Raw genomic sequence first — 13,913 nt, 5'->3', positions numbered from 1 at the left:
GTTTGAGTCCCGGGAAAGAACATAGGATAGTTTTTATCCCGGTTTTTGAAACAGGGACGCGCGCGATAAAGTTTTTCTGTGACAGACAAAATTCCACGCGGGCGAAGCCGCGGGCGGAAAGCTAGTCTAAATATATAAAAGGAGAGACTTACTGACTGACATATCAACGCACAGCCTAAACAGCTAAACGTAGGCACACTTGAAATTTNTATATAAAAGGAGAGACTTACTGACTGACATATCAACGCACAGCCTAAACAGCTAAACGTAGGCACACTTGAAATTTGGAAGAGACATAGCTTAGGTACCGTAGAGGTGCACTAAGAAAGGAATTCCCGAAATTCTCACGGGAACGGGAATAAGCGGGAAAATCCTTTTGTATAAAAATCTAAACCGCTTAAGTTAGACACTTCGAAATTTGGCATGCAGGTACCAAAGTAAATTTAAAGCTTAGTTTATTTTTTTTTATTTTATTTTATTGGGGTAAACAAACAGTGACAAACGAGAAATTATACAAATAAGTATACATTACAATAGTAAGTGTCCATTTGTCACCAACACCGTTTACCACAGATTTATTAAACAAAATCATTACACATTTCGTTGAGAGGTAGTGTACTTATAAATTTGTGTTGGTTCAAATAGCACTGTCCTGCAATGTGAGCAATATCATTTTTCTGAATGCACCTGGTTGAGCCGCAATAATATCGACTGAGTGAAAGCTCTCGTTATAATTTTGTACAAGACGAAACAGGGGTGATCGTTTTCCAGCATTTGTTCGTGTACGGGAAGTCTCAAACAATCGACAAGGCGCACGGCAGTGTGCCCTTGTGGGTACCTTATAACATAGTTTACCAATTAGTGGGGCGCAATCGTATCTGTTGTGACACAAGTCATATAACAATGTAGCCTCAAGTTGCATGCGTCTGTGCCTTAGACTGAGAAGATGATATTTTTCAAGAAGCTGTTGGTATGACAAGTATCTACGAGAGAATCGGTAGTGTAAAGAACGAAGGAACTTTTTTTGGATTCTTTCGAGGGCCAAAACATATTTATTATAGAAGGGATTCCAGATAGACACAGCATACTCAAGTTGTGATCGAATTAGTGTTTTATACAAAAATATATATGTAGATGGTTTTAGAAAATGTTCAGTTCTACGCATTACAAAACCATACATTCTGAAGGCGTTATTAATTATATTATAAATGTGAGTATCAAGAGTTAATTTAGAATCTAGGATGATTCCTAGGTCTTTTATAGATTCAACAGATTCAAGTTGCAAACCAGATAAGCTGTATTTATAGTTATATGTTATTCTTTTTTTGGTGAATGTTATAGCTTTACATTTATTGAGACTTAATTTTAATTTATTTATGACGCAATAGTTAGAGAAGCGGTCTAGATCAGCTTGAAATCTCAAATGATCATCATCGCTCTCCACAGTGCTATAAATTTTTAGGTCATCGGCATACAAGAGGAAACTGCAAAATCTAAAACAGTGATGAACATCATTAATGAATAGAATGAACAACAGAGGTCCAAGAATAGAGCCTTGCGGCACTCCTGAAGTAATTGGAACAAACTCTGATTCATGCCCACGCACAACTACTTTCTGGGTGCGATTAGTTATATAAGATTTAAACCATCGCCAGAGATCCCCACGAATGCCGTTGTATGCGAGTTTGTCCAATAATATTTTGTGGTCGACTCTGTCGAAAGCCTTCCGGAAGTCAGTGTAGATACTATCCGTTCTTTTATTGGCGTCTATGCTCTCAAAAATATACGAAGCATAGATTAAAAGATTTGTACTAGTTGATCTACGTTTTACAAAACCGTGTTGCTGTTCAATAATAATGTTATGTAGGGAAGGGTAGATGCTATTGTGAACTAGTCTCTCAAAGACTTTCGACAGAGCGCACAGGATAGATATGGGACGATAATTCTCTACATTGCTTTTATCTTCTCCTTTGAATACTGGTACGATACGAGCAGCCTTCCAGATAATCGGAAAAACACCTTCTTTAAGGCATTTGTTAAAGATACATTGAACAGGATAGCATATTGCTTTGGCTGTCAGTTTCAAGAAAATGGGCGGTATGTTATCAACACCAGAGCCCTTTGTGGCATCAATGTTGCTAAGTTCTCTTAATACATCCTCACTTGTGAGAGTAATGTTGCTTAGTAGTAAGTCTGAGTCGTGATTTGTGTCCGGAAGAGCGTCAATGTCATAGTCATCTGGAACTAAAGATGGTTCAAAGACTGACTGAAAGAAATCTGAGAACAAACGACAGACATCACTGGGATTATCCGCATATTCGTTGTCGTATGTAAGTCTATCAGGTATGTCCGCTGTTGCCTTGTTATTATTGACGTATGTCCAGAAAAACTTAATATTACCGAGTATACTGTTCTCCACAGAGTCCATGTAAGATCTGTAACATTTTTTAGATTCCAATTTAAATCTGGCCCTGTACATAGAAAACACTTCGTAGTCACTTCGTTTATTAGACTTCTTCCACTTAATCCAAGCGTTGGTTTTGTTTTTAAAGATATGAATAAGGGCCCTGGAGAACCATTTGGGGTATCGAGAAGATTTGATAATTCTGGTAGGTATATGAGTTTTTATTAGGTCATATATTTTTTCGTAAAATAAGCAAGCTGCACTGTTTGCATTGCAAGCTGATAATAACTCATCCCAGTTTATACTGCTTAAGTCTTTGTTTAAGGAATCATAGTTTCCCTTTTTAAAGTTATGTTCTACTCTAGGTTTGCATATGAGGGATGAAACGTTTTTATTAATGGTCAAGAGTCCAAAAAATGGAGGGTGATTTTCATCAGATTGCACGAATGGTATTGGTGCTCGTGAGGTTGTGAATTCCCCGATATTTGTTATTAAAAGGTCCAGTAGTCTATTTCTGATATTCTTACATTTATTTATTTGAAAGCCATTTAATGGGGACATAAAGTTAACAAAAAGTTTATTTGGAGTACTACAAGTGGGTGTAGCTATTGGTACTAGATAGTTTCCACAGTCCTGCCATTGGACTGTGGGTAAATTGTAATCACCTATCAAAATGTACTCATCAAAGTCTCCACTCTGTAATATTTCGGAAAGGTAATTAAAATGTTCTAAATATACGTCAGAATGCAGGTTTGGCGGAATATATACTGCGCTGACTATACAACAGTAGTTGTTAGACCGCAGTTCAATCAAAACATGGTCGACAAGAGAGGAGTAGGACCCAGCATGGTCAGCATTCGGCTGGGCGCCCGCGCCGGGTCCGCGCGCACTGCGCGCCGTCGTTACACAGAGCTCGCGCCGGACCGCCACGAGCACCCCACCGCCATCCCGCCGGCCGCTACTAACGCGGTCTCTGTCGCGCCGGATCACCCGATATCGCGGGTCTATGAATTCACTATCAGAAATGTGTTTATGTAGCCAAGTCTCGGTCAAGACAATGATATCATAATCATGGGCCAGAATATTCATGTACAGGGTATGCAATTTTGTGCGCAGTCCACGACAATTTTGATAGTATAACGATAACGTTAACTTATCCATCGAGAGAAACTTAAGCATGTATACAAGCTTGGTATATGAAATAGTGAACTGTTATATATTATGTTTATAGGTTTGTTTCGTACGAGTTGCGGTACGATGTTGTATGATTCATATTGTACCCATATTTTGAGGCCGAGACTGAGATATAAAAGTATAAATACATTAAAGTTTGAAGTTATTTGTGTAGTATTTGTTATTGTTATTTTTATGAAATATGTGTAGGTAGATAGGTAGTAAATAATAAAGAACTCATGCGAACTATAATATGATTGCTTTATTTCTATGTGTGTCCATCTGAAACCCTTCAGAACAACATCAAGAATGGCACAACACAAACGACATGAAACCATTGCCACACCGTTACCTGATAGGTACTCAATTAAAGTTATCGAAGTGCTACTTAGAAGTGAAGCAATTATACAGTAATACGTATAAAGTAAAGAGAGTAAAAAGATGATTACAGATTGCATTGCTTCAGAGGCATATTTGAGTATGAACTCCACAAAAAAACATACAGTTATAATTGAGTACTTGAAATTAGAAATAGTTAAATTGATATTTATAACGTCTACACTTCCAACCACTATTACATAATATATTATATGATAATATGTACCATGTAAAAATATTAAACAGTTGATTACACATTGCATTGCTTCACACACATATTTATGTATGAACCCCATCAAAAAAACAGCTTTACTTGAACACTCGAGATTAGAAATTGTAAAATTAATATTTATAACGTCTGCACTTCCAATCATTATTACATTGCATTGCAAATTTTGTTTGGTTAGTTTACAGTATAGAGAGTAATCGCAAAGTAATTTTCTTAGCACAGACAACAGGCAAACTAGAACTAGAAAACTATAGGTCTTCTGACCATTTAAAAACACTTGATTTAATTGGCCATCGCTCGTCCACACACTACATAACACGGGATAGAAGGTTACTCTGCTTTTAGTTATCGTATGTACGTACCCACAAGAACACATTATATTATTATTATATGCTGCTTTGTACTCAGTGTTACACACATATTTTTTGCACTTATCACGGTAATTACTTAATTTTACTGATGTCAGCGATTGACCGAATGGAGGAGACCGGGGAGGTATCCGACTTGCGCACCAGGATGCTGCCGTGTTTGACCCAGACGTATTTAAATCCTTCCTTTTTTGCTGCCTCCCGGCACTGTCGAAACAATATTTTATTGTTTAGAGTAAGGTGCTCGTTGATGTAAATTCTAGCTGGAGTACCGCTCATTGAAAGTTTACTCGAGTCCAGCCCCTTTGTGGAGCGGTATGCCGAGATTATGTTGTCGCGGAGGGTCCTATTGGTGAATTTAGCTATGACATTCTTAGGAAAGCGATTGCCCGAGTCAGCATGTGGCACACGGTGGACGGCAACGATGTCACAGGCTCGGATCGGCTGTTTGATGACGTCACCCAGGTTTTCAAGGATGCTAATAAGGTTTTCTCCACGCCGCTCGGGCAAGTTAGCTATTTCAATATTACACTGTCTGGCCTGTTGCTCCAATCTTGACATCTGGTTTTCAAGTGTTATAATTTGATTTTCCAGCCCAGTCGTACTAGTGTTCTTCTCCTCTATAACCTTTAGGCGACTCTCAAATGAATCCTGGCGGTCCGAAGAAAAGTTCAAGTATTTCTCCATTTCGCTCAGTCTGTTGTTAGTTTCCGAGAGGGTTTTGTTGATTGAGATGTTATCGGTGGTCAGTTTCATGACGTTGGCATTGATTTCTGTTAATAAAGTCGAAACCTTAGACATCTCTCTCTCCAACGCGGAGTTCACTGCTGCCGTTATGCAGTCTGTAATTTTGGATTCCTGCTCTGAAAGCTGTTTGCTTAACCTCTCCTGTGTGTCGTCACTGTCGGGTTGTTTTTTACGTTTGCGTACACTCAGTATGAAGGCATCATCTTCCAGGCACACCGATGTAGGTATGTTTGTGTCTGAGGCGAATTTGTTTGGAGGTGTGTGTTGGAGGGACATTGTGAGTGTGCGCAGCTCGTATACAGGTGTGATAAAGCCAAAACTATGCTTCTATCCTTTAACCGGAGGAGGTGTGGAAGGGCACTCCGCTGACGCGACCGGTAGATGCGGTGCGAAACAAGGAAAGCACTATACACTTTGAATGTCGTCTCACACGAACGATGCGTAACGGTGTTTGTTATTGCGAGCGATATTCACCCTTATGCACTTAAAATCACTCACTAATGCAGTTATTATTCCGTGTGCGTATTTTAACTATTTTCAAACAAGGCTTCGACACTTCTGCTCTCAACGATTGTCGCGGACGGAATTAGTTACAACAGGATATTGAAAAATTCCCACAGAAACGGGAGTTAGCGGAAAAAAAGTTTTGTATGAAAAAATCTAAACCACGTAAGATAGATGAAGGGGGTAAAACGGAATCCACGCGTACGAAGTCGCGGGCGGCCGCTAGTTTTGTATAAGAAGTACCTACGAGTAGTAAAGACAATAAATTAAAATTTTATTTTCAGATTTTAAGGGTGTCTTTTAGTTACTCCTTCAGGCAACACAAAACGAATGAACGGACTTTTGGACTGAAGGTTGGAAGCTTTTTATAGAAATCCTAAGCTTAGAAGTCAGAAGCGAAGCTAATAACACGATCGCGTTGAGTTGAATTAGAAGTTATTTAGTTTCTCATGTATTCAAATTAATTCCAAAGTTGGAAGTCGCTCTCACTTCGTCAGACTAATAAATAAAGATAATTTGACTACCGAAAACGAGACGCGCACAAATAAATCTCGCGGCCAATAAAAATACTCACTCAGCCGCAGCTGCAGGAGCGAAAGTCCTGCGAGAACAAAGGGACTGGTTCCGCAGAAAATTAAATTGTTTCAACTTTTTCTACAGGGAATCTTGCAAAAGCATCTTAACGAAATTATTGAAGAGGGATTCTGCTAAAGCGGACTATAGTTGGACAATACATATAGGTACACAAAATTATAGGGGCAAAACTAACTAAAATCGAACTTAACAATGTTTAAGATCCTATATCTAACACCGGTCTAGTGGTAGTGATTGCTATGCGCTAACACCTACGAAAACGACCGATTTCAATTTGGGAGTAACCGGCTTAGACCAGCAGCGTATTGCTGTTTGTTATCTAGACTTAAGACTTTTTTATTTTACTGAAAAAGTGTGAACTAACGTAAGTTACTTAGATGTCAAGGACGTCTCCAAAGTTAAAACGTATGGTTTTTATGGCACGGATCTCTACAAAAACAAAAACTCCGCACTCCGCGCAGGCGCAGCTGAGAGCGTCCTTGACATTGCTGCAGCCGTCACTCCATCCATCTGCGTTTAAATATGGAACGTCCCATAAAACTGTTTTATTTACAGAAACATTTTTTCCTTTCTTCTTTTGTTCTTCTGCTTTTTATGCCAGTTAAATTAATTAAGTACATTTTTGTTTCTGATGTTAAATAATATTAAATTATTTATTCAATTAAATAATATAAAATTCATGAATTTATTTGAACTTAATTTACATGATAACACTAATAATACCTACATAGTTCTTGTAATACTTTTTATATAATAATGCATATTTACGATTAGAAAGGGGTGGTTTCCTGTCTTTCACTTAACTTTCTAGACGTAACTTTAATATATCACAACGTTACATGAAAATAACAATTAAATAATTCATCAGACTTGATGTTTTGTGTGGTTACAATTTAATGAGTTTCTTAACCCCACTCGGGCCATTAAATTTCAAAGTAGCTTAAAACACAATGTGGCCACTTCCCCAGTACAATCACATTTGATGTAACTCGTGTGGCTGCGTTATTGGATAAGGAAAGGTATTCTAATGTAACAGAATACAAGAAGGTATACTACACTGCAAATGAGACCATTTCCGAAACAGTTTCACCTGTCAAGTATATTTCCTAGTCACGTCATAAGTTAAAATTGACTAGCTTGTCAAATAATGACCAATTCAATTAACTGTATAGACAGTGGGAATACTTGAAGCTTTTGCAACAAAAACTTCGCGACTCTAAATTCCGTTAGCATTTGATCTGCAGCCTATAAACCAAACTATTCCATGAAAGACTGCGTGTGGTGTTTATTTTATAACGATAATATCGCGTGTTAAGTGGAGTGGTAATGAGTAATTAGCTCGTTGCCCCGGCGCTGGAGGTGGCTTGAATGTCGGGTGACGTGTCGGGACACATGGCGTTTAGTATGGCGTTCAACCGAGCCCGATGGTTCGACGCTTGTGTGCTCAAATTTTTAACTGATCACTTTAAATATTACAGGGACTATAAACAAAATAGAGGATACTTATAATTTACATCATCATCAGTTCTTATCTTAGGCAATGCTGTAGGTGCTGTAGGTCTCAAAATGCGCGTCGATCTCTTCTACCCGTCTTGCAAGAATTTTCGCGATTATACATAGGTAAATTACGATATCATTATCATCGCTACATCTTGCTGGAGGGCGTCTCACGAGCGCAGCGGTATTTATTATTATTATTATTTACCTTTCTCTGGAAATTACGAGGATACTAGCATTTACCAAGATACATAAAATTACGAATTTGTTTCACTAGGGACGACTTTATAATATGGCGAAGGTCTACCTTTAATACATGACTTTTGAGCTAGAATATAACATTTACTCGGCGATGGGACGAAGGTAGGTACAGTGATAATATCAACATTTAGCTGAAACAGGTTTTAATACTAACTGCATCTGGCGTTGCTGGGTTTGGTGTGGTGACACATGGTGTAAAGCACGAGATAAGGCGAGGGGGGGAGAGAACAATGAGGTCCATTCAGGGAGTGACAGGACGCCAGACAAGGGTCCGGGTAACGGCGACAGCTTTTTTGTGCTTGAGCCCTACCCGCGTGAAGTTATCTTGTCTGCGTTGAACGCAACGCAACTAAATCACAATAATTTTGAAAATATTCTACACATGGTGACAATGAACTATTGATTAGTACTGTAAGTTAACCCAAATAGTGACAAAATGCACATTGAATTCCAGATAAGGTTTATAAAGTTCCCCCGAAGCTACAAGCAATTTCGCGAAACAATCATCTGCAGGAACACGCATTACTGCATCTAAAATTACTCGTCCGTTTCCAAATAAATCAATACCAAAGCAGGTCTGGAGACAAGCACTCAGGGCTCGCCTCAACCCTCTGGAATTCAAAAAACAAACACACAGGAGCGGCTAAATTTATCCCGCACACCAATCAGTGTTACCAGCTTGCATTTTGTGGCCTGTAAAAGGCATTCGGTGTTCTGCTTGGAACAGATACGGCTATCTACCAGATCTGGGTGTGCTTAAATATAGTAATTGCGTATCGTATTCGCGACCGAGTAATTGTTTCTATGAACGATTTATGTCAGCCCACATGTTTTCTGGTCCGTAGTGAAATATATGTATTTTCAGATCTAGTTTGAAACCGACTTTCAGATAGACCAAACCAAACATTAATATTTAAACAAGAATGTCAGAACGATTCAATGTACCTACTAAGTACATAAAATTGATTCACGTAAGAAAAAACTGTTGACTAGTTAAACTAAAAAACAATAAAAACCCAACTTCGGCGGCCAAGTAATACTCATAAGTTTCTGCAAAGGGCATATTAAATAATAATCTTTTTTACTGCGATTGCCTATCAGTTTACCAACATGCTTTTCATTTTCTATAAAACGATCTCTATAATAGAATTATTTCTAGAACAAGTGAAAATAAAAAACAAGTCCCCGGCGCAGGAGCACTTGTGCAAACTCGCGGCTGTTGACAACACTCCATTTGTTAATGCAAATGCCGTGTCAACTATCCCGCGTGCTCTTATCAGACACATCTTATCGCCAAATCAGATGTGAAGGGTAACGCCAATGATGGCTCGATAGGAAATCCCAATACTTTTAGGGAAGTTACTTTTACTTTGACAAAATGCTTATCAGCGACCTCTGCCAATCATGTTAAGCAGGTAGTCTGCAACTTCCCATCATGGATTTCCAGATTTAATGTCACTAATAAAGAGTTAAATTGGGAAAAAGGGTTAGGAATTGAACTTTTTGTTGTAATTTACGTAACGTTTCAATTAGGTATATGATGTAGTTCAAAAGTGTTTGATGTTACGAGTATTTTGCTATTATTAACTTCAACGTATTTACCGATTACTAGCAGCTGCTGTTATGCAAAAACGTTTAGGTACTTACTTTGTAAAATTATTTGAAAAGCAGTTAAATAATAACTTACATAAACTAACTAAGGAGCACTTAATTACCAATTAGATGCAAATGTAAACATTTTTTCTAATTATACGATTAATTTCGATGTAGCATTAAGTCTTTCATGCCTTCAATATTAGTATTTCTGAATCTGTAACGTGGCCGGTCTATCATTGAGATCGAGTGGCGTCCTCTCATATAGGCCCCGTCGTCCCAGCTATGCCTGGAGCGCACAAATAACCGTGAACAATGGACGGATGTCTGCCGCGGCGCCAGCGCATTGTCTCCGCCACTCACAACCGCCACATCTTTCAGTATAGCGATTGAGATTTCTTTTACTTTACAAATTGGTCTGTTTTATGATTCATAAACGATTTCAATTATGAGCGGTTTGACATAAGATGATAGCGAGTTTGCTGCTTTAAAAGCTTCACAAAGCTTTAATCAACACCAACGATAAATTCATATATTGTCATATTTTTGTTCCTGAATACTCGTACGTTTTTCAGATATTCATTAAACTAAGCAAAACTTCCAAAGCCTTAAAAAATCTATAGGTCATTTAGGAAAGTATACTTAGCAGTTTACATCGTGTAGAACATTATTTCCGTTTGCTTAAGCTCTTATTTTACTGCTCCGTCTCGTAGGTGACTTAATGTAACTGGCGGTGTTTTCAAATAAGTGGGGCGGAGTGCTTTTTAGTGTTCTGAAATATAGACATTTGTGTAGTAATGAATACATTACACACGATGGTGTTGGTCAATGACACAAGGGAGGACGTGGGAAGCGCCGGTGGGAATTGTGGACACGACTTTATTAGCATATAAAATAAGCAGCAAGATACGATCCATGCATGCATGTAAAGAAAATTTTACCATGTTATCAATCAATCATATTTTTATTTTTAAGTAGGTGTATTTTTTGTTCGTATTAATTAAGCTTCTCAATTATTTATAATGTATGTTAATTGTCTTCTGGAATCACTAAAGTTTTCTTGAAATAATATTATGGTACACTCACTAGTATTATTTTATATTCTCTGACTTAGATTGCACTAGTACCTACAGCAAATATAATTTAACAGTTTTTGGCGTAAACCAGTGTTTCCCGATAAATTGGTTGTTTTAATTAACAAGGTAAACTTTGTCCTAGCCATTTAGGTCAATTGTTGGCGTAACCATAAAAGTGCTTATAAATATTATCATGGCGGATCGAAAGGCTCTCGAAAACTTAATAACCCGTGTAATAGCCGCCATCGTTCAGCTGATAGCATATCGCGCTCTCCATAATGTATTGCCTGTCACTCCAGCCCGTGTGACGGCAAGCAACATTTTGGGATATTTTGCTTCTTGTTTAGTAGTTACAACGAAGCGTCCGTCACGGTGAAAAACTGAACTCTAGCAATTTGTTACGCCTGGCTAAGCGAGGATTAAAATCTAGATAATAAATCCAGGCAACAAAGTTCGACGACCACTTCCAGCATCATTTTGGTATTCGAATTACAAAAATCTAAATTTTTGATTTACGAACACGAAATGGCGGCCGTTCCGGTGGCCGGGTAGCGCACAATTAAAACTTAAGCGCACTTAATTACTGAATGCTACATATCTGTAGCTCGCAGTTAAATCAGCTCATTTTACGAGCGATAACATCATTTTCTCGTTGGAAAGCCGAGGCTGGCGTGTCTTCGTCTATCACGGATTTGGGAAAGTAAAGCGTTCATGTTTTCGAACGCATTCTTCGATATTTCCGTTTATTTTAAATATCAACCGCCTTTCACCTCGCTGTATTGATGGTTCAATATAAATAAGCACGTCATTGCCTATTTATTTATTTATTGCCAGCGAAGCGTAAATAACGTTTGAGTTTCTTCCAAATGAAGCCGGTGCCGGGTAACGGCCGCCGCTGATCAACTTCATAATTCTTCAACGCGGATTAACGCTGTTCTATTCATCACAAGAAAAGTATTTGAGCTTCTTTTGCTTTTAATTAGCCAGAGTTATGATGTGAGAAATATTTTTAATTGAAAAATCCATCTTGTGAACAAATATAAATTAAAATAATTAGCGCGTTGTTCACAGAATGTTCCTTGTCAGTTCAACTTCGATAACACGAATAGTTGACATGACATGATGGCATAGCTGTTGTAGACACCTATTTTTAATATGTACTATCCAAAATGTGGCGAGTAATTAATTGAATCGCAGTCGTGCAAACATAATATTTGCATGTTTGTTTGGCTCGATGGGAGTTGTAACGAGGTGTGAACGAGGCGTCATACGAGCCGAGGACGTGCGCGTGCGCCTACACTGGGAATTGAATAATAAACGCGACATAAAACTATTACTGCACTTATATGATGATTGCATCACAGATGATCGTGTATTAATCAAAATAAAAAAATATTGTCACCGATTTTTGTGCTATCTCGAATTTAGTCATCAACAGCCTACCTTTAGTTGGTTTATTTTCATTTCGATTCAACAACTCTAAAATTGGGGGGCGTTAAGTTCTTAAGTTTTTTTAAATTGGGCATGGGGCACACTGAAAACCAGCGCCGTGGCCTTCGTCACCGTGGCCTACCATGGTATATGCTGAGTGGGGTCCCGTTGCAGTGGGCATCTTGTTGGTGAATGGGTGGCACTGCTCAGTTTACTCTTGTTTTTATTTATTTTTTTCTTCCATTATTATGTGCCACTGCCATGTCTATGTAATTGCCTGTATTTGTGTGATGTCCATTGTAATAAATGTATCTTTCTTTCTTTCTAAATTAAGATAGTCTGCGTTTACACGATCTAATACAACCTAACCCAATTCTTCCTGCAGAATAAAAGTTTTTTATGTGATGTTTTAAATAATATCTAGGAGATGCAGAAAAACGTCGAAATTCTTGAAATTCCATCAAGAATGGTTGTAGTGATCGCAAAGGCGGCGAACGTGCGTGTCGCCGGCGGACGTGCGCGGGCGCAGACGCTCCACATAGCGGGTGATTTATCTGCCGTGCACATGAATTCCGCGACCATCTTCACTGCTCAGATATTTTGTGGTTAATACCCTATACCAGCGGTTTGAGAATTGCCATTGTTGGGCTAGATCACTCAAAAGATGTGGTCTTTGACTGAAGTCAAGGTTCTTCGGGGTAGGTTTGAAATTAAGTAATAAAAATTAAAACTTGGCTTACGCGAATTTAGTGTTTCAAACTCAACTGCAACATTGTCCAAAATCAAAAATCTATTGTCTTTAGCATAAAGAGAGACTAATAATTTGATCACTGGGAACTGGCGAAAAGAAAAGATTTTGAACTTGTTTGAAAAGGCTATTCTGGTACATACTTGTACTTTAATATTCTTTCCATGTACTCGTATGTGACTCATTTGGATGTTATGGCTGTTCAAGTATTTCCTAACAGCATAGTTCTGATTCGCGTTCAAGTTCCTCCCAGCGACAGGTGTGCGAGCCAAGGCCAGCACGCGAGGTCGTCGGCCCGCCACCCCGGGCGCGACAGGACCCCGGCGCTCTCTGCTGCAGATTTTATTCTATCATGTCTACTTGCTCTAGGTGTAGATATCTTGTGCTATGGGAATCTGGATGTCAAGGAACAAATGCCCGTTTTCACCATCAATCCCTAATTTTTAAGTGACCCCTATGGTAACAAATAACAAGAATTTTGTTTTCATAGGGGTCACTTAATAATAAGGGAATGATGGTGAAAACGGGCAAAAGACTCCGGAATTATAAAACCATGGACCAAGAATCATGATAAACATAAAACCGCATTGTATTTTGGAAAAATATAAGATGGAACACGTCAGTGTGTTTAAGTAGGTAATCTAATTGAAAGATATTATGATAATTTTCGAAATGTCTAGTCCAATGTTTATCTGAAATTCAATAGATGCATTGTTGATATTGTTGAGATCAGCTCAAGGTATCTTGATAGCTTATCTGAAATACTTTCAAACTCTCGTATCTGTCCGACATCGGCGAAATTTTATCTCGAGATGGAGCAAGCCGAAAACGTCCGAACAAAGATCGCTTTGTCCATTTTGTGATCAAGAACGACAAAAAAGTCGCAATTTCCAAAGAAGAATGATTTGAT

The 13,913-nt window shown here is 38.4% G+C and overlaps 2 protein-coding genes across 2 annotated transcripts in view; both read right to left on the bottom strand.

The window, feature by feature from the left end:
* singed (fascin domain-containing protein singed) overlaps positions 1-13,913 on the bottom strand; it is a 56,780-nt gene that overhangs the window by 40,614 nt on the left and 2,253 nt on the right. The gene's annotated exons all lie outside the window — the stretch shown is intronic.
* LOC114353563 (uncharacterized) lies at positions 4,628-5,575 on the bottom strand. Its single transcript, XM_028305614.1, has one exon. It carries the CDS (start codon positions 5,573-5,575, stop codon positions 4,628-4,630), a length of 948 nt encoding a protein of 315 aa, XP_028161415.1.

The sequence above is a fragment of the Ostrinia furnacalis genome, unplaced genomic scaffold (genome assembly GCF_004193835.3).
Source record: "Ostrinia furnacalis isolate ACB-3 unplaced genomic scaffold, ASM419383v2 OfSCF1743, whole genome shotgun sequence".
In the NCBI taxonomy this organism is placed as follows: Eukaryota; Metazoa; Arthropoda; class Insecta; order Lepidoptera; family Crambidae; genus Ostrinia; species Ostrinia furnacalis.
The sequence above is the reverse complement of the archived record's forward strand: the minus strand, read 5'-3'. Positions and strand labels throughout refer to the sequence as shown.